This window comes from Adiantum capillus-veneris, chromosome 13, assembly GCF_014529385.1.
Source record: "Adiantum capillus-veneris isolate H3 chromosome 13, ASM1452938v2, whole genome shotgun sequence".
NCBI classification, from domain to species: Eukaryota; Viridiplantae; Streptophyta; class Polypodiopsida; order Polypodiales; family Pteridaceae; genus Adiantum; species Adiantum capillus-veneris.
The window spans coordinates 98,392,401-98,414,138 of NC_140943.1; the positions used below are offsets into that span (position 1 = coordinate 98,392,401).

A 21,738-nucleotide genomic window follows, 5' to 3' on the forward strand; every position below is an offset into this window, starting at 1 on the left:
TGGGCATGCATTACCGTCAGTTTTGGAGAGGACTTCAAAGTATGCTGCTTGACTTTTTGCCAGTTTCACCTTTACCTGATGGTGATCGCATGTCTGATTGGGATTTTCGGGAGACGCCTTTTCGAGATATTTCTACGGGTCGAATTTATGCTCTTCTTCTACCACAATCATGGCTTTTCTGCGAATCATTGCAATGCCCTTTGGCACTTTCACAAATCTGATCTCTAGTTGAGGAAGCTGCTTTCTGCCTTGTGGAAAAGCCATTTGCCTTTGAAGGAGCGACTATTTCTTTGGTGTTGTTTGCTTAGAGTGCTTCCTGTTGGCACTTTTCTTAGGGTGCGTCATATTCGCCCCTCCTCTTGCATCCGTTGCTCCACTGCAGAAGAGGATATTTGCCACTTGCTATGGGATTGTTGCATTACGAGAGACTTCCTTCGCCATGTATCGGCCTGTATGCAACTCTGCTTTCCTGGGGTTGTTTTTCACAAAAGGTTCTAGGCATTGGGCATTTTCTCGTTGACACTACGGCGTTTTGCGGTCTTCTTTATGTGGGTTAGATGCCTTTTACAACCAAACGCCCCCCAGACCACAACCTGCGTCGTTTGGAGGTGCTTAGAGTAACCACTGCTCAGACTTCTTAATACTCCTCCCGCATAACCATTCAGGTCCGGGCCGGGAGTCACAACAACAATACTCCCCCCGTAAAATAACCACAAGGGTCCGGGCCATGAGTAAAAACAACACTTTTCAATCAGCATTTCTCACTACTCCACCCAGGAGTAAAATCACCAATCATTGAAACCAGTAAAATCACCTTGGATGGCTTAGCAGATAAATGGTACAGTCAGTTTGCAAAGAACCCACTTTACGATGTGGGCCACATTATGACAACAGTTGTGTGAAGCTTTCGGACCAGGGGACTTCCAAGAGAAGGTTCTGAATGAGTTGGCCAGCCTGATGCTCCAGCCCAATGAGAGTTTTGCAGAACTCATTACTAGAACAAAGTCTCTGGACGCCAAGCTTCCCCAACAACCAGGTGAATTTATGGTCAAGAAGTGGGTAGAGAAGGCTCTTCGTAAGACTTCTCAACTCAGAGAAAGTCTCCGACCTGAAGCCACTCTCGAGGAGTTTGTTGCTGCTGCTACTAGGATAGAGGGGCCAAGGAAGCTTTTCAACGACTCTCCTCAGGTAGAGACTACCTCTGTACTCTTGGAAAGTCCATTTGACCCCTTGACCTCTTTACGCAGGGAACTCAAAGCTCTAAAGTTACAGTGAGCTCTTCAGGAGGAGAGATCCTTCTCTCTTAGACAGGAGAAGCCTCCACATCACAAGGCTTTGGACCACATCAAGCGCGAGCTAGAAGAGCTCAGGTCTCGGCAAGAGACTAAGGCTTTGGTCTGGTGTAGCTCATGCCACTCTTCAGGACACCCTCCACATGAATGCCCCCTTCGGGCTTATTGCCACTTCTATGAGAAGTCTAGACATGAGGACAAGGATTGCTACTACCTAAAGGGATTGCTGCAAATACAACAAAGTCTCGTTCCTACTCTCCAATAGGGGTTAGCACCTGCATCCAACATGTTTTCCCCCTATGGCATTCCAAACTACATGCCACCTTGTTGAATACCTCTCCTATGCAAGGTATGCCGAGCACTTTTCCCTCTCAAATTTTTTATCATGCCAATGCTCCCTCAGCCCCTCAAAGCTTCTAAGCTTCAACCTCTACCTCCATGCAGCAAGAGGAAAGACCACCTCGTCCCCCGCCTCGTCCGTCCAATCGGCAAAGGGTCTATATGGACATTACCAAAGGGGAATATGGACATTACCAAAGCAAGTATCCTTTACCTGAAGGATCTCCTCCTTGCCGACATTGACCTGAGGCTAAGGACCACTACAGTAAGGATTATCCCAAGCAAAGGGCATCCACGTCTTCGGGCCCCAATCAGAACCAGCAAGAATTCACATTTTAGAAGATCAATCTGATAGCAATGAGCACAATCCCTCAGCCGTCACCTACTACTCATGTGCTTACCCCTATGGATAGACCATAGCAAGTGGAGGAGCCTGCTAGCATCCTCACTCGGGCACAAAGAGCAAGTCTCTGTCTCAGCCTTCCAGAAGGTCCACCTCATCCATCCCCACTTACACAAATGAATATACCTGCCCCAATTGACAATCCACTGGTACTAAAAGCCGACCGACCTCCATGCTATCTGATATTGATGGAGCTTTCTTGGAAGCAGTGGCTAAATTGCAATAGATCAAAGTACCAGAGGAAGCCCATATTGAAGGAGCCAAGCCTACAGTAGAAGCTATCTTGAAGAACCTCTTTCAACAAGTGTCACTTTAGGACATGCTCCGACTCGATGCAAAATTAAGAACTGACACCCTTACAGTCATTCAGTCTCTGTACCCGGGTGTTGGGCCTAGTGGTGGGCACCTCCCAGTACATCCCTCAGAGTCCTACATGATTTCCCATGCCGCTGCTCCCCTCACTGATTACAGGAGTCCTCGTCTCACTGTATCTATTCTTGGGTGCCAATTCTCCGGTGTCATCGTCGATGGTAGATCTGGCATCAATCTGATGCTTGAACTCACTATGTTGGCTTTAGGTTTGTAGCCTACCCGCCTGGTCCCTTCACAATTACATTGGCCGACCAGAGGACTGTCTACCCATTGGGCATAGTGGACAAGGTGCCTCTGCAAGTACAAGACTTCACCTTTAGCTTGTATTTTGTTGTGGTTCGTCTCCCGCAGGTTGAGGGAGGGTTTTTTTTGCTCATCGGTAAACCATGGCCATGGCACACTAAAGCACTTCATGATTGGGGAAACGACGCCATGTGGATACATATACCTGGCTCCCCAATGAAAACCATTCGACTCGAAGGAGGCATGGATCCCGTAGCTCATCATAGTTCTTTGTCAGTGGCATCCAACCCCGACTTGGAGCAACCTACCCCACTTGACGGGTCCAACGAAGACCTATTGTAGTGGTTGGACGCTACCACATGATGCCATGCTATGTGGTCTCTATTCAACCGTTGCCAGAGGATACACTCTCTCCCCCTGCTCCTCCAAGTGAGACCAGTGAGCTACATCTTCCGGAACCAAGTGTGACAGTCACTCAGGATCACACTTCATGAGCCCCATTGATGGAAGCCATCGACCTTGGCAAACCTATAACACACCATTGAGGGGGGAAGAAATCTTCTTTGTCAGAGTTCACCACCATCTCACCTTACCCCTTAGTTTTCTCTATTTCTAACTCCCCGACCACGCAAAAGCACTCTGCTGTGTCTGAGGACTTACCCTTCGAGGAGCTTCCACCAGGATGGTTGAAAGAAGAGTATGCTGATTTTCACATCGATCAGACACCAGCCGATGATGTCTCGAAGCTCCAAGAAGTGGCACAATCTTCCTCTTTTGATGCACCCTTGCCAGCTACACCCAGTCATAGAAGTCAATTGGGCAACCCCGACAACCCTCAACCCATCCTAATAGCCGCTTGGTTATGGGATCACCCCGCGCTATTCGATCATTTAGTCTCTTTTATGCACTCTTTTAAAGATGTTTTTGTATGGTCTTACAAGGATTTGGAAGAATTCTACCAGAATTGGGTGTCCATACTATCCCTCTGGTTCAAGGGGCTAAGCCAATTAGAGATCGAGACTACAAGCTCAACCCTAAGTATGCAAAAGCTGTCAAACTAGAGCTAGAAAAAATGCAAGAGGCACGGAATTGTACCCATGGAGCACTCTGAGAGGTCATAGCGTCTAAGAAGCAATCCAATAAAAATCGTGTGCATGCATCGCCTGCCGTGCTCTGAACAAGCTAACAACCCCATATGGTTTTCCCACACCCTTCATTGAATGTGTGCTCGAAGATGTGGCAGGGCACATACTTTCCAGTTTCATGGATAGGTTCAATGGCTACAATCAATTGGGCATCCATCCTGGTAATCCCATTGAAACTGCTTTTGTGACTCGATTGGCTAATTTCATTTACACCAGAACGTCTTTTGGGCTAAAAAATACAGTACATCTCATCTTTTATCCTCTACTCACGTATCATCTTTGCACATTCATGGACGATTTTTCAACCTTCTCCGGCGCTCAATGTTCCACCCCAGTGGAGAATCTAGAGGAGCACCTCGCTCAGGTCTCTACCATCTTTCTCAGGTGTAGAGAGGCACGCTTGAATATTAATCCAAACAAATGTCAATTTTTGGTCACTAAAGGTATGCTTTTAGGCCATGTGGTATTTGCTAAGGTTTAGTGCCGGACCTAGAAAGGATAGTAGCCATCTTGAGGATGCCTCCTCTGTCACAAGACGGGCACCACGTGCCAATAGAAAAGAACAGACTGAACAACTTTAAGCACTTCAAATAACAACTGAACTGAAAGAGAGAGATACAACACGAGACACGGAGTGACGGAATTCCACCCCAGAGAGTATTGGCCCAAAACCTTGGCACCCCTTTCGGTATTTCTTTATATTGCATCAACACAATACAAGCCGGTACTCCAGACTCTGCACCTTCTCCAGGAGGCATGCCAGAGAATGAGCCCTAGCCTCATATTTAAAGGCCCTTGGCCTGAAAAGCAGTTACAATAAAAAGCCTTTAAAACTCAAAAGCTTCCGGTCCAAAAGCAAAGCCAAAAAGCTACCAGCGTAATTTACGAAAATTCATATAGCCTGCCACTTCATCAACCAACGCAAAACGCGGAAATCCGTACAACCTACCACGTCATCATGTCCGTGCAATTTTTGAAAGTCTGCCACATCATCGATTTTTGCGTGTGTGCGGGTCCTGCTTTATTTTAATCCCTTTATGTCACTGGGGCCCCATCGAACAGGGTCCCCATAAGTTGGTAGGACTTCTTCTTCTTCTGCTACTTGTTCTTCTTAGGGTTTCGGCCCCTCGGCCGACATATGTAAGTTGGCCCAATTCTTTAGGCTTTGACACGTCAGCAGTTTGTGACATCTCCCCTTCTTGAAAGAGAGTAATCGCCCGCGACTACAACATATCTGCAAGCTCAAAACATTTCTGAGGGACAATCAGTTTGCTCTTTTTATTAAGGAGTTAGCTTCTCCTTTCTGCTCTTTTGATCAAGGAGTTAACTTCTCCTTTCGGTTGTTTTGATCAAGGAGTTAGCTTCTCCTTTCGTCCAGATCGAAACTCTTGATATTCCGGCGTAGTAAAATTAGCCATCACACCCAGACCGTACTGATCTTCCACGGGTGTCTTGATGCACTACAATTACATACCCAAGCAATCTCATCCAATTAGGAATATTCAGTAGTTGGCACATCATAATGCAACACAAATGCTCACATATGCATGTTACAAGACATAGAAACATAAAGTCGCCGATGAACACTCCTCCTGCATAACCTAACAAGGTCCGGGGCCGCGAGATATTCAACGACTTCCTCATCACTCCTCCCGCATAACCTAAAAAGGTCCGGGCCGGGGGATATAGAGGCCTTTTACAACCAAACATCCCCCAGACCGCAGCCTGCGTCGTTTGGAGGTGTTGAGAGTAACCATTGCTCAGACTTCTTAATACTCCTCCCGCATAACCATCCAGGTCCGGGCCGGGAGTCACAACAACAATTATTTTACAAGCATACAAACAAACGCTCCCCAGGCATCGGCCTGCGTCGTTTCGAGGTTCAAACAATACCAAAACGGCATTTCTCACTTCTCCCCTCGCGAGTAAAATCAATCAATGAAACCAGTATTAAAACTAGAGTCAAATATTTCAAATCGGCACCAAGACAAGTTCAAAACAGATACCATCCATTTCAAACAAAGTTTCAACAATACTTTCTCAAACAAAGTTCAAAAGTATCTAACTATAAAACAACTAGAGAGTTCATTCGAACAACCGAACTTTGAGGACAATTGGCTTGCCCTTCTGCATCATTGTGATGGTTCAGTTCCGGACCTGAAGAGTTGCATCATTCTTGTCATGCCAAGGCATGCCTAACAGAACGTCACAATTGCCCAACTTCATGATGTGGAAATCAGCTTTTCCATGATAATCTTGAATAGTCACTGGAAGAGCACCAATGAGCGGTACTACTTTCTGAGTTTGCCCTGTGGCTAGCTCAGCTTCAATATTTCCACCCTCAGCATCATAATCAAAGTGCATATTCTCTAAGAATTCTCGATGGATGAAGTTCTCTGTAGCTCCGAGGTCAAAGAAAATAAGGGCTTTGAAGCCATTGACTTTGCCATATGCTCGACACAATTCATTTGTACTCTCAAGGCGTATGCCATAAATATCAGGAACTAGTCCAACAACGGGTCTAGCTCTCTTAGCAGGAGGTGGTGCTGGGGTTCTGTCGACCGTTGGTGCGGGCGTCGGCTCCTCTGGTCTATCAGTGCGTTTGGGACAATTAGAATGATTATTCCCTGTTTGAAATCATCCAAAGCATCGACCTTCTTGTAGTAAGGTGTCTCATTGTTGAGGCGTCAAACGAGGCCTTTGCGGTTGATTTTAACGAGACTCTTGAGGATTTGTTCGTTGTTGCCGAGAGTTGTGGTTAGTGGCCGGAGATTCTTCTGTGGTAAACTCTAGCTTTCCCTTCATCAGTTTGTAGCCGACCGCGGCATGGTCCATAAGTTCTTGCATGGTAAAGACTTGCTTGGATAGACAATATTCCTGCAATGGTGATGGTAGTCCAATGGTGTATCGCTCACATTGGGCCTCCAAGGGAACAAATCTAAAGAAGGACACTGGAAGATACACGTCGAGAAACCTTTGGTTATATTCGTCCATGGTTTCAGTGGCAAGCATTTTCAAGTTGCCCCACTCTGCCAAAATCCGGACTTCAAACATAGACGATGTAACTACGTGCAAAAACTGTCTTGAAAGCTTGCCAGGTCCTTGGAGCATGCGGTTGTGTCGCGATTTAACTCCACCACTGCGTAGCATTATCTTTAAGAAATCCCGTTGCTCGAGACATCTTGGATTCTTCTGTATAGTGCCCTAAAGCATAGATGTTGTCGAATTGCTGTAGGAACTGCAATGCTTTCTTGCGATCTTTCACCCCGGAAAAAGTGAAAATTTTAACTGTCGTGCCACCATCTTTGAAATCTTTGGGTTGGTTAGGCGCATATCCCGGGTATGGATAATAAGGGTATCCATATGGGCTCCAACCATTGTAGCCTGGTGGCGGTGGTGGTGGAGGTGGGGGCAATGGCGGTGGCGAAGGCAGTTGCACTGGACCAGGGTCAGATGGCTGCACCATATTCCTGAACACTCCCTCGATTGGGACAGACAGCTGAGAAGGTTGTTGGTTGGAAGCTCTCGTACTTTCTGGTGCCGGAGAAGGAGGTACCACCTGGGGCATCAGAGGGGGTAACATGTAATTCAAAAATTGTTGAAAACTTTGTAGCATCGGAAGATTCTGCTAAGGATGCCGCGAAAGAATGTCGTGGAGTTCATTGAGCAAAAATTGCAAATATTTTGCTGAATCCATGAATTCGAAGTCTTGAATTCTTTATGGCTTATGCCCTGTAAGACACAACGATGAAGACGGGAGCGCGCCCGATGCGATGAAGTAAGGGTGGGAATGGCTAATAAGTCCGGGTTGGAGGGCGAAGCTACCTCAAATAAAAATTCCAATAGCTCTGATTGCTCTTTTGTAGGACCGGTATGCTTTCAGAAAAGCACACGCCTGATGCTCTGATACCACTGTCACAAGACGGGCACAACGTGCCAATAGAAAAGAACAGACTGAATAACTTTAAGCACTTCAAATAACAACTGAACTAAAAGAGAGAGAGACAACACGTGACACGGAGTGGCAGAATTCCACCCCAGAGAGTATTGGCCCCAAACCTTGGCGCCCCTTTCGGTATTTCTTTATATTGCATCAACACAATACAAGCAAGTACTCCAGACTCTGCACCTTGTCCAGGAAGCATGCCAAAGAATGAGCCTTAGCCTCATATTTAAAGGCCCTTGGCCTGTAAAGCAGTTACAGTAAAAAGCCTTTAAAACTCAAAAGCTTTTGGTCCAAAAGCAAAGCCAAAAACCTGCCAGAGTAATTTACAAAAATCCGTACAGCCTACCACGTCATCAGCCAATGCAAAACGCGGAAATCCGTACAGCCTGCCACGTCATCATGTTAGTGCAATTTTTGAAAATCTGCCACGGCATCAATTTTTGCGTGTGTGCGGGTCCTGCTTTATTTTAATCCCTTTATGTCCATGGGGCCCCATCAGACGGGGTCCCCATAAGTTGGTAGGACTTCTTCTTCTTCTGCTACTTGTTCTTCTTAGGGTTTAGGCCCCTCGGCCGGCATATGTAAGTTGGCCCCATTCTTTAGGCTTTGACATGTCAGCAGTTTGTGACATCCTCCCATTAATCTAAAGGTGTATAGAGCTTTGTAGTCCACACAGGCTATCATCGCAGATTCATCATATGTATGCACAGGTGACTCATGTCACAAACTGTTGACGTGTCCAGACACTGAAGAGCAGAGCCAACCTTGAGATCACGGCCGAGGGGCCTAAACAACAGAAGAAGAAGTCCTACCAACTTATGGAACCCCTCCAATGAGGCCCGAGTGACTTAAAGAAATTAAAATAAAGCAGGACCCCCACACACGCACGCAAAAAAAATGATGACGTGGCAACTGTACCGACTCTCCGTTTTGCGTTGACTGTTGACGTGGCAGTTGTACGGAATTCTGCAAAACGTGCTGGCAGCTTTTTGGCATTGCTTTTGGACAAGAAGCTTTTGAGTTTTGAAGGCTTTTCATGTAAACTGCTTTTGGGGCCTAGGGCCTTTAAATATGAGGCCATGGGCTCATTCTTTGGCATGCTTCCAGGAGAAGGTGCAGAGACTGGAGTACCGACTTGTACTGTGTTGATACAATATAAAGAAATATCGAAAGGGGCGCCAAGGATTAGGACCAATACTCTCTAGGGTGGAATTCCACCACTCCATGTCGCGTGTCCTCTCTCTCTCTCTCTCAGTTCAGTTGTTATTGAAGTGCTAAAAGTCTGTTCAGTCTGTTCTTTTCAATTGGCACGTGGTGTCCGTCTTGTGACAGCTCAACCATTGACACGCCTGACCAGTGCTATTGTACTTTTCCAAAGGTCAAAGCCCGAAGCCGAAGCATTTGCTTACCTGAAAAAACGCCTCACTAAAGCACCTATTCTAGTTGCCTCTGATTGGTCTCTTACTTTTCATGTGCATACGGATGCCAAGGGAGGGGTGGGTAGGGGCGAGGGCAAGGGAGTAGGGGGTGTGAGGGGCGAGGGCAAGGGACTTAGGGGCGAGGGTGAGTGGGCATGGGGACTAGGGGCGAGGGGAAAAAATGTAGGGGGCGAGGGGGTGTGAGGGGGTGGCAGATAGCAATTATTAATCACCTATGCAAAGTATGGCCGGAAGAGTCCATGTTCCGTTGGCAGACGAGTTCCATGGTCCACTAATTGAAAGTTGAGAGGCTACAGAGCGCGGCAGTTGATGGAGAGCAAGGAGGAGGTACCATGAGCAAGAAAACTATCAAGAGAAGGGCATTCATCAAGCAGGCCGGGCTCTGTGAAGGGAGTTCGCCAGATCCAGAGGAGAGCTTCGTTCTGGTCGTAGAAGCAGACACCACTGAGGCTGATGTTTGAAGGGGGGTGAACTCTTGTAGTGGAGATTTCTTACCGCTTCTATGCTTCTTCATAGGCTTAGGTGGCTCATTAGGTTTAGTTACTGTGGAAACATTTGAAGAGGGTGTACCTTCAGACAAAGAGTGAATAGAGACTCCATAACAAGGCATAGATTTGGTAGCCTCCAACCACTCCAGCACATCTTCGTCTGACCCTTCAGGTGTAGTAGGCTGTTCTTGTTCAGGGTTGGTTTCCATTGACAAAGAAACTTGTTGCACCACTGGATCCATACCTCCTTCTAAGAGAATGGGTTGCATCGGGGAGCCAGAAGTATGTATCCACATTGCATCGTTTCCCCAATCATGAAGTGCTTTAGTGTGATGGTCTTCCAATGAGCAAAGGAAATCCGCCCTCCACCTGGGGAAGACGAACCACAACACAATCTAAGTTAAAAATGAAGTCTTATACCTGCAGAGGCACATTGTCCACTATGCCCACTGGGTAGACTGTCCGTTGGTCGGCCAATGTAACTGTAAAGGGAGCAGGGCAAGTAGGCTGTAGACCTAGAGCTATCATAGTGAACTCGAGCATCAGGTTGATGCCAGATCCACCATCCACTCACTCCTGAGAATTTCCGACCCAACACGGACACTGTCAGGCGAGGGCTTCTATAATCAGTGAGTGGAGCAACGGGATTGGATATCATATAGGACTCTGATGGTCGCACTGGGAGGTGCCCGCCACTAGGACCTACTCCGGGGTAAAGTGACTGAATAACAGCAAGGTGTCACTTCTTAAATTTGCATCTAGTCGCAACATGTCATAGAGGGACACTTGTTGGAAAGTGTTCTTGAATAATGTCTCTGTTGTAAGCTTTTCTTGTTCTACTAGTGGTTTCTGTGGTACCTTGATCTTTTGTAGATCTGAAACTGCGTCCAAAAAAGCTTCATCAATGTAGGAGAGCAAAGATTTGGATTCCTTCATGGCACTGGGGGATGGCTTGTTAACAGCTGCAGGCAAGGTATCCACTGGTGTGAGAATGTGTGGGGGAGTTGAACTTGCTGGAATGCTAAGACCGAGAGCGGCTCTCTGGGCCCGGGTGAGGACGCCCAATGGCACCTCTGCCAACTGCGACGGCTTATTTTGAGGGGTAACCACGTGGGTAGAAGGGGGCAGCTGAGAAACGGTGCTAACTGCTATCAGATTGAGCTTGGGAAAGGCAAACTCATTATGGCCTTGACTTGGGTTCGAAGCCGTGGCTGCACGAATTTTAGGGCAATCCTTACTGTAGTGATCCTTCGTTTCGGGGAATGACGGCAAGGAGGGGACCCTTCTAGCAAGGAGCATTTGCGTTGGTAATGCCCATATTCCCCGCATTTGTAGCACAAAATGGGTCGATTCAAAGGACGAGTCGAAGGGCGAGGTGGTCCTTGCTCCCGGTGCATGGAGTTGGAGATAGAGGCATATGTTGTGGATGGCCACAGGAAGAAACCATGTTGGATGCAGGTGCTGGCCCTTGTTGAAGAGAAGGACCAAGACTTTTCTGTATTTGTCGCAATCCCTTGAGGTAGTAGCAGTCCTTGTCCTCATGCCCAGACTTTTCGCAGAAGTGGCACTAAACCCGAAGGGGGCATTCCTGTGGAGGGTGCCCTCGAGAGCGGCATGAGCTACACCAAACCGTAGCCTTAGTCTCTTGCTGACACTTGAGCTCTTCTAGCTCTCGCTTAATCTGTTTCAATGCATCGTGACGTGGAGGATTCTCCTGTCTAAGAGAGAAGGACCTCTCCTCTTGAAGAGCTCGCTGTAACTTTAGGGCTTCCAGTTCCCTGCGTAAAGAAGTTAATGGATCAGCAGGACTTTCCGAAAACACAGAGGGGTTCTCTATGCGAGGGGAGTTGTTGAACAGCTTCCTAGCCCCCTCTATCCTAGTAGCAGCTGCGATGAACTCCTCCAGAGTGGCGTCGGGTCGAAGACTCTCTCTGAGTTTTTGCTGAGAAGTTTTGGGAAGCGCCTTCTCCACCCACTTCTTAACCATGAATTCACTGGGTTTTTGTTGGGGAAGCTTGGCAACCAGAGACTTGGTTTTCGTCATAAGCTCTGCAAAAGTCTCCTTTGGTTGGAGCACCACGTTGGCCAACTCATCCAGCACCTTCTCTTGGTAGTCACCTAGCCTGAAAGCTACACACACACGCACAGAATTGTTGTCTTAAGGCTGCCCAAGTTGCAAAATGGTTCTCTACAAACTGGCTGTACCATTTGTCTGCTAAGCCATCCAAGGTGGATGGAAAGAGTACCAAATAAGCATCTTCCCTGTTAAGACCTCGACCCCTACACATAGATACAAACCTCCTTGCATGGTCGTCAGCATCTTCTCAAGAGAGTCCTTTGGAGGTAGGGAACTTGATGTTTGCCTTGGCCAAAACTCTAGCCAATACCTCCATGGCCCCTTGCTGAGCATGTTGCTCAATAGCCTGCTGTAGCAAAATAGGAGAGGGCTTTACTGGAGAAGGTGATCTGGCAGATGTGGAACCGGATGGAGGAATGGGTGATGTCGTATGTGGAGAGAGCTTTACTGGAAGATGTGTAACCGGATGGAGGAATGGGTGATGTCGTATGTGGAGGTATGGGTGATGAGTTTGATGGACTTCTACTAGGTACCAAAGGTCGTCTTCTGTTATAGTACTTCAGAGGGCTCAGTAATGCGCTTTGACGCTCGACTGACCGCCTTGTATTTGTCATGCAGTGACCACCAATCCAACCAAACTTTGGGCAAGAAAACCTTGAACTGGTTGAAGACTGGTCTAGACTCTAGTAGACCAGGCAAGTGACTAGACTAGGCTGGACCAAGGACGAGACCAGGCTGGACCAGGGACAAGGACTGGTTGGACCAAGGCGAGAGATGACTAGGGCGAGGGAGGACTAGACCAGTTGGACCAGGCGAGAGGAGAACAGTGCAAGGTAAGGTAGGTGAAGCTAGATAGACCCAGCTAGCTTCAAGATTTGTATCTCACAGAGTGATTTCAATTGAGGTCCCACCGTGATCTCCAAAATGAGAGCGCCTGTAGCACAGATAGTGTGCCGCGCTCTCTACAGTGGGTGCTCCTCAGTGCAATGTGCGTGACAATCTCACTCAAAACAGACAGAAAACAGGAAACAATAGACAACAACTCAACTCACAGAGACACAACAGCAACAGTAGACCACAACAAATGACTCGACTATCACAAAGAACTGATACAGACTCTGGCGTGGTAGCACACTCAGCTCCATCCCAGGACTCTCAGGTACAATGGGGTGTCGAGGCTCAGATGTGCAGGGATGGTGAATAAGTGCTTTGTGTATAGACTCACTGCTCTAGACGACGATGCTGGACCATATATCTAGAAGATGATCCGATGACCCAACGGCCCATAAATGTCAGCCACCTAAGTCAATCTCCAAAGTGAGTGGTGGTGGTGACCTGGCCACGATGTCCACTAGACCACCATCCGTATCCTGCCACGTGTCACTGCCCAGCCAAAGAGTCCATCCAATGTGAACCAGACCAGACCAACTAGACCAACTGTACTAACTGACTGTCCTGTGAAAGTGACACTGTAGCCTGCTACTACAGGTGCGCGTCACATCAGCTCTTCTTGTTGTGTCAGATCTTCAGCCTATAATGAGACTGTCAGACACCAGGGCCTTCCTTGACCGCATGTCAATATGTATGCGCCTCTGCTTTCCCTCGGCCCTTCGTATCTGATCTTTCCTCAATTTGAGGTTTCCCGTTTGTAAATTAATCAAGAAAGATATACAAAGAAAGTATGTGTACCCCATCACTAGTGATCTCTAACACCTTGCTTGCGTGTACCCATCATACCTACTTCTCTTGCTCGTGGCCTCCCAAAGAATTAAGCACCCTATGCAAGAGTGGAGTGACCCCCTAAGGCTTGACAATCCTGTCCGTGCACTCTAGGGCTGTTTCCATAGCTTGTGAAAGAGAGCAAAGTGAAGCAACGTAACTTCTTCTACAAATATGCTAAGGCACTCTACAACCCATACAGTGGGCTTTTATACCTGACCCCACAGTAGCAATTTGTAGCACAAGGGCAAGCATACGATACCACCATTTCCATATAAGTATGGGTATACAAGGTTTTTAGGTAGAAGATGTACTGTATGACATAGTATGACAAAACATGGTAGGAAACTTCAAAACTTTTCAAAGACAGTAGAATACAAGTATGAAGCCTATTCAATAAACAACAAAATATTATCAACAGTTAAAGGTGAAAATATGAGAGTACCAACAGCCCTTCTAAATTTGTTTCTGATAAACTTTTACCCATTGGTGATTCCAGGGACAACCATACAGAAAAAACTTGGAAAGAATAGCAGAATGCAAGTAAAATTGGTCATTAACTCACATGATGAAAAATATAGCAGAGACATTCGGGCATAAACCTTAAATTGGCAGCTTCTCCCCATATCAATAGGTAGAGACCAATGTTTAAAACTTGCTGCTGACATATTTGTTTGTTCCTGAGCATCCTGCCATCAAATGTTCAATCAGATGCTTGAGATAGACCAAAAAATAAATAACCTAAAACCTGGAAAGAAGAATTTAAAAAAAGATTATGGGCTACAAGCCACACCTAAAAGACCATTTGATAATGAATGAAAACTCTCGTATGGTAAATGGTTGTTATTTAATTCCAATAGCAGCTCGAAAGTGCCGCATGATACTTCACTGCTATGCTAAGGACCTGTAAGGATTTTGTTTGAGGAGAACTCCTTGAGCACAGGGGGCTGCACTACTCAAACAAGGTTGTCACTAATACCATCCAAATTATCCCAGAGTCACCTTCATATATAGAAATGAATACTAGTCCAGGATCCAGTTGAGAAAATAAACAATGAAGCAGAATAATTGTGGCTAACCACAAAAGCTCTACCCATCTAGGCGAGATTGAAAGGCAACAAATGACCAAGTTTCTACAAAAGTTAGGCAATAATAGGAGAAAACTCCTAAGAAGGGGAGATATCTAGACCAACCTCTAAACCTTAGATATCTACATTACTGGCCAAAATGATTGCTAAAATTGAACTCAGCAACACTTGCGACACAAAACAGGAATACAGCTACCTCAAGCATCAAGCATCTTCTATAAGAAAAGTGAATGCAGAGCCATGTCATCTCCATAATCATGCCTCGAAAATCCATTTGTATACCTTAATTATGGGGCTAACGCCTGCAAAAAGAATATCATCTTCACAAACAATGAGAAAAACAAGAAGACAACCAACGTCCTTTTGCCAGATCAAGACGCTTAGATGAAAAGATTCACTGGCAAAGAGAAGATCTATACAATCCTATAACTCCAATGAATATTGTGAGAAGAACCCAAACTGCTGCATAGCAGCCTCCACCAAGTCCCACTTACCTAATCATAAGCCTTCTTGAATCAATCAAAAGATAGCAAGAGGCTGCCCAGACATCTTAGCCACTCTATTGCCTTACAAGAAAGTGAAAATGCTTTCATGATGCGCTAAGAAAGAACCAAGTCTCGAGCACAAAAGAAAATAACTCTGTCCCTCACGAGATATTGAGAGCAAAGCTTGGCACTTCATAGCTGAGGTGCTCACTATATCTTAGGGTACATAGCTGTGGCAGCTTAACAAACAATCAAATTATGGATAGCACAGAATTAGACAGCTTCAGCATGGACAGGTGACCTCCGTTCAAGTGCTCTCTTGATGCACCATCTCTCCCTTCGAGCCATCCGCAGACCAGTGAGTTTATAAGACAAGAAATCGTATAGGTTGATACTAGCAGGACCTCGCTTGAATCTACAAAGAGATAGGGATGAAGAGAGCTTTCTAAGCATCTTCTTCACACTACAGATGATAGATTGGTTTGACCTCTTTTTGACAAATTTGACCAGAGTTGCCCCATAGTTGACCGGCGCAAAAGTGCTTGGAGGCGCATGTGGAGACCTAAGAAATCAGCTTCAAATGACTTCCATGGCTAAACAGGGTCTATTTTGCTCTAAAAAGCATAAAAAGCAAGCTAGGTACATGGATACACAGCTGTCACATGGACTGAGATGTGCTATTGGCCAAATATGAACCTCCTGATAGTCAGAGATAGATCGGTGCACACGGTGGAGTGGCACACACCTAAGCAGAAAATATGCCTGTTTGCACCAAATACTAAGGCACACTTTGTATGTCTCTGGATTATAGAGATCAGAGAGGTCCATTCATGTAAATGCTAGAGATCTGTTGACCAAAAAATACATTTTTTAGGAACAGGGTTCAGTACAAAAAGGACCAGCACACAGGTAGATGGATCTATGCAGTAACAGTGCATGACATGACCGAGCCTCACACAGAGACCACTATATACATGTCACATTCAACAGAGGATTCAGGACATCACTAACAGGCACCACGCTCAGCCTACTCAATTTTTCACTATGGAGGAGAATGACTCTATACTGCAGAGATCCGTGTGGAAGGACAGCTCATTGGATGATCCTGTTCAAAAAGGGTTCAGTACAAAAAGGACCAGCACACAGGTAGATGGATCTATGCAGTAACAGTGCATGACATGACCGAGCCTCACACAGAGACCACTATATACATGTCACATTCAACAGAGGATTCAGGACATCACTAACAGGCACCACGCTCAGCCTACTCAATTTTTCACTATGGAGGAGAATGACTCTATACTGCAGAGATCCGTGTGGAAGGACAGCTCAAATGGAGACAACTATATAGGTGGTGTGTTCAACAGCAGAGTCAAGATATTATTGACAGGGATGACGCTTAGCCTAGTCGAGTTTTCACTACAGAGAAGATCGTCTCTATATGCAGAGATCGGATGCAGCAGTTCATTTTATGATGCCATTCGCCCTACATTTGTATTACCTACCTTACTTCCAGCTCACCCTACATTTATCTTTCATATCCTATTGCCATTTCTTCCCTTCTATTGCACTCAACCACAGCCTCATCCACATTGTGTCTATCTACTAGGATATTCTTTTGTTGTAGAGAAAAGTTTTATCTTTCATAGGTCATTGTAGCCACTTACAGAAGTCAACAGTGCGTTTCATCTCAATTCTATCTGACATGCAGCACTAAAATATGTAATATTTAATGTAATCTACAGGTTTAAAGCTTAGCATCTTTGTCATTTTGGCCCTTGGCTTTTAGTGGGACATACTGAACAACTTATAGCTTTGTTGGATCTTACTTTTTTGTTTCTTAGTCCTTTAAAAACGTTGTGGCCATCAAAGACAGCTGAGAAAACCCCTTTAGCTCAAAAGTAATTGAAAAAGTTTCTAATAAAAGCTACAAGAAGAAGGAATCATAACAGGTACAAGAAGAGGGAAAACAAGTATGCAAATACCTCAAGTTGCATTCACAGCCCAAAGACTTGCACCACCTCTTATAGTTTTTCAACAGTTTCCTCTCAATGAACGACAAGACCAATGCCCTTAACTGAATGAAGCAAATAATTTTCTCAGAGACACTCCAGTTTCAAAGACCACGCTATCAATCTTCCACCAAGAACTTGGAAACCAACCTTCTCATCGTCATCTTCACGTGAAAATCTAGCTGTTCTTACATTTGCAATCAGCAAAATTAAGTGCTCTCTTTGGTTCATTACATTGCCTTGCTGAAAAAATAATATATAAGATGTAAGAAAGAAACGTTTGTTTTCTTTGCAAGCCTTCCTGTTTTTAAAAAAATTGATGCAGGATTCTTTAACCTGGAAGCCAAACATGATTTGCAACCAATTGAAAATATCCACACCAGGACTCTTCTTCTCATGCTCGAGCACATCAGGAGGCCATGGCAATTTGATAACATTTTGTATTGTTGACAAAGCGAACCTTATCTGAAAAAACCGCATTGCTGATCTTAGGGGGCTTAAGTCCACAATTTCTTAGTACCTTCATCAACGTTTGGATGTCAGATTTTCAAACATTCCATTCATGCAGTTACATAAGCTAAAATTTACTCAGAGTTGAATTTATTAGATGGATACTGATTTGAAGCTTGTTCCATTATAAAACTGCCACTTTGACAGCATTTGGCGACCAATGATCCTACTTTGCAAGTTACTGAACTTAGTTCTCAAGATACTTTGAGATTCTCAGGTTGGTTGGAGGCCTATTGGAGATGAGCTCTAGCATATCCTTGCATATCATAAAAGGATTGATTATGTTGGCTGTACGAACTATGTGGGGATTGTCACGCTGGTTAGAAATGATGTCCTTGCGACTCTTTGACAAGACGAATGGTTCTTGACTATTCTATGCAAGGTGTTGTGATACAATCTGCCAGTGTGCAAGTAAATAGGGCCTCAACAGAGCAGAATACTTAGTGAGAAATCTCTGCTTATCCCTAGCATTCGATGCGTTTTTATTTTACTAATGCTCCTTCTAGATACGATAATGCTGCCAATGAGTGACATGCTTGAACAAATTAGTCGCATCCATTGAGCTTTAAGATTTATGGTGTCACATAAAGCCAGGTTCCTTGGAGTATACTTCAGCATACTGTAGAAATGTGTAGTCATTTGGAAGGCTCAATTACCTTTATTTTACTTTAGAATAAAGGTCTACCTATCTCCCATCCATTGGAGCTATCTAAAAGTGCTTCCATCTCATCTACCTACCAACTCCCATCACACCTACCAATCGCACCTCCTCTCTCCAACCACACCTACTCTCTCCCATGTAATGGGTTCATTTTGATAGTGGTCTACTCAAATTTTGAGCTGTTCTCAGTCCTCTTGGTATTCTCAACTTGAGTTTCAAGCATATCATTAGAGTTAAAGTCATAATAGTGATTAGTGTCCATACTATTGCTAAATGGACTATTTTCTTATTTTCTGAGTAATGTCTATTTTATGAAATTAGAATATTTAAATGTGTACACTTGAACTGTTAAAGATAGGAACTGTCTAGTGGAACTGATAAAAGCCATTAGGAAAGGACAGCTTTGGTGTGTCATATGATGGGTGACATTAAGCATCATGAAGGAGTTAATCCATAAGTTCGGTGGGAGAGACCGAGAAATTGGTATTCCCAATGGTCACATGATGGGTGACGGGAGCGTTGAATAGGGAATATTTCATTGATCTGGGAGGAAATCCAAACTTGGTAAAGGATTACGCGTAAAGACGCAGGCACAAGAATAAAGATGGGTTTTGAGAAGCTTTTAATTAAAAGCAAGATATTTTCAGGTGCTTTTCACGAAAGCAGATATTTTTCTGCGAGGAAATCTATGTTTGCATTGCATCTGTGCATGAGGTTGCATCGAGGGACCCCTCGGGAGTGTTGTTTATTGCATCAATTTTTAGAGTTTTGAACAGGTTCACACTCCAGCTGCACACTACTCAAAATAATGCTTTAAAAAAAAAGGTAGCGTCCCCCAATCTACAAAAACAGCTAGCAATCTCTCTCTCCTCTCTCTAGAGTTTCCGCCAACTCACTCTCTCTGGCTATTCCAGCCCTGCTTCCACGTGCTATTGTTGCACGAGTCTCGACCGGCTATTCCTGCCGCTCTCCAGAGCCTATAAAAGCACCACTAGTGCTCCTTCTCTACTCAAATTTTCCAACGCTAGCACAAGGAGAGACTCCCGCCTGGAAACTACAAGTGATCGCAAATGTTGCATATGCGCCCCAAATCTCGTTTGATGTGATAGTCGGTGGGGGGTAAATCTCATGACAAAATTGCCATGCCTCGCTGAGTCCTAGCTCATGAATAGCTTGTACAACTCCTCTAACCGGGCAAGGTAAGTCCTCCTCTAACCGGGCAAGGTAAGTCCTCTTCTTCCGTCGCACCAGGCGCCGGAAGGCTATCTGCGACTGTCTATGAGTAATGGCTCCAAAGAGCACCTCTCTTTGAAGTGTGGCTCTCCTCTCTCTACACTCCTCATCATACCAACGGTTTTGGAGCATACGCCCAAAACATCGTCTGTGCCCGGGTTGGGTGTGTGGATATGCCTCTACTGTTGCATCATGTAAAGTCTTTGTCAATATGTGGGTAAGCTCCTCTAAAAGGCGTCCTGGCTCCTCTGTAGCTAGGCGTCTATAAACACTATCCATGTAGACAGAGTCAATCTCCTATGTAATAGTGTATCTAGTATGCATAGATGACTGGGCCAATGGAGCATTACTAAATTGGAATGAAACTGTAAATGTGAGGAGGGCATGATCTATTGCTACCCCAACAAGCTTGGGGCCGATTGTAAAATCCTGAAGAGATGGTATAAAACTTGGCTAAGCCATAACATAGTCCATTGTGCTAGCCCCATGTCTGTGAGAAAACAAGTGAACCCATTTGCTGTTGGAAATCTCTGTAGGCCCTTCAGGATGGCCACTCCATGTGTAGTCCCCATGTCTGTCAAATATCTCGCATACTCATTATGCACCACATACTGTGAACACCTGGCGAATCCCAGGTCGCTGACATCTAGCTCTCTTAACATCTGCTCTAAGGTATCGTAGAAGGTTGTTTGAGAGTGGCCCGTCTTCAAATTGAGGCCCCCTAGGAGGATGACATCCCCATCCCTAAAGAACTCCCGTATGTCCTCATTTGAAATCATGCATGGTGACTGCCATACATGATTTCTCGGGGGGAAATAGCATATTGCAATATAAGTGGCCTCCCCGTCTTTGCTCTCACCTTGACCCACATATATCTAGCATGCTCATCTCTCCAAACAATACGAATGAGAGGGTGCAACTCTTCTTTGAATAAAACTGCCACACCTCCCAACCCACATCCTCTATGCTTTGATCTCACCTCTTGTTTACATGTGGGCTCCCAATGGTATCCTGTCACTCTAGGCAGTGTGACACCAACATCTAGCTTCATTGATCCATTACAGTTCCATATTGCCATTTTAAGACTAGTCTGATAGGTCTTGCACCGTCATGTATTGCGTCTTTGCAAGATCACTACTCTCCCCCTTCTATAGAAAGCAATTTTTCCCTTCTCCCTCATAGGCTTGATTTTTGGCATCAGCTCTTGCATGTGTGCAATTTGTGCTAAAGTGAGGCCATCGCCCAAAAATATCCCAGTTTGTTTAAGAGTTGTTTTCTTCTTCAAGAACTCTCTTTTAGTTTCCACAGTAGAGAAAGGTAAAATGAGTGCTCTTTCTTTAGAACTTCCTTCCCCACCATTTCCTTTCATCCCCACTCTCCATGCGCTTGTGTGCGGCTTCAATAATGCCCATGCGTTTCAAGAGTTCTTTCACTTCTTCCACATTTCCAATGTCTTTAAGGCCTGTGACACGCACGTGAAGGGCTCTAATCTTCCTCTTCGGCTCTTCCTCAATGGTCATATTGATAATGGTGGTTGTCGGTGTAGCTTCAACCATCTTGGCTTTTCCCTTCTTTGCAACCTCAATCCACTCTTCAGCTTCAACAACCTTCTTTTGCGTTCTGGTATGAGGACATCCGCCCATGAAGTGATTGTTCTCAATGAAACCGGCCCGTAGGGCGGTAGAATTTAGCTCTCACCTGATTCTTTACTTGATAAACTCTACGACACAAAGGAACTTCACGAATAAGCCTGTGACTAGAATTAACACTTCACACAAACCACGACCTGGCAGCTATAGTACCACCAAGCAGACAGTGACACCCTCTTGGCCCCAAAGACTGGAACCCCTTTCGGTATTTCTTTATTCTTATTGCGAATTGACAATCCGAACACTTTCACCTAATTCTCACCATGCTGTCCAAACCTGTCCATGGCTGTAGTCGCAAGTTTTTGACCCAATTTCACCAACATAACGGTGCAAAAACCTCTGTAGGTCAAAAGTACACATCAAGGACACTTTCCCTTGCGGTTCGGGCAGCTTTCTAATGAGCTGCAGGTCAGTTTCAGCGTGCTGTAATTCCCTGTTTTGACACTGTTAGGTGCCCAAAGCACTGTTTAAGCATCCAGAGGCTTTCCCGAGGCTTCCCTGGGGATGTCCTGCAGTTAAGGTGCAAAACCCTAAACCTGCAGAAAACACAGCAGGCTGTAATTTTCTGCTTTGGATCGTTTTGGGCGGAGCGAACACGTCTACGTGTGTCTCAGGTGCTCCCGCACGCAATGGCACG

At 45.3% G+C, this 21,738-nt stretch overlaps 1 protein-coding gene across 2 annotated transcripts in view; it reads right to left on the reverse strand.

The window, feature by feature from the left end:
* The window catches only part of LOC147444499 (callose synthase 3-like), a 283,316-nt gene that overhangs the window by 222,988 nt on the left and 38,590 nt on the right, over positions 1 to 21,738 (reverse strand). For both annotated transcript variants that reach the window (XM_086527094.1, XM_086527095.1), the window contains 4 exons: positions 17,385 to 17,513; positions 17,199 to 17,291; positions 17,022 to 17,113; positions 14,029 to 14,152 (listed from right to left, as the gene is read on the reverse strand). In XM_086527094.1, coding sequence (XP_086383220.1) covers positions 14,029 to 14,152; positions 17,022 to 17,113; positions 17,199 to 17,291; positions 17,385 to 17,513 — 438 coding nt within the window. The remainder of the gene's footprint in view (positions 1 to 14,028; positions 14,153 to 17,021; positions 17,114 to 17,198; positions 17,292 to 17,384; positions 17,514 to 21,738) is intronic.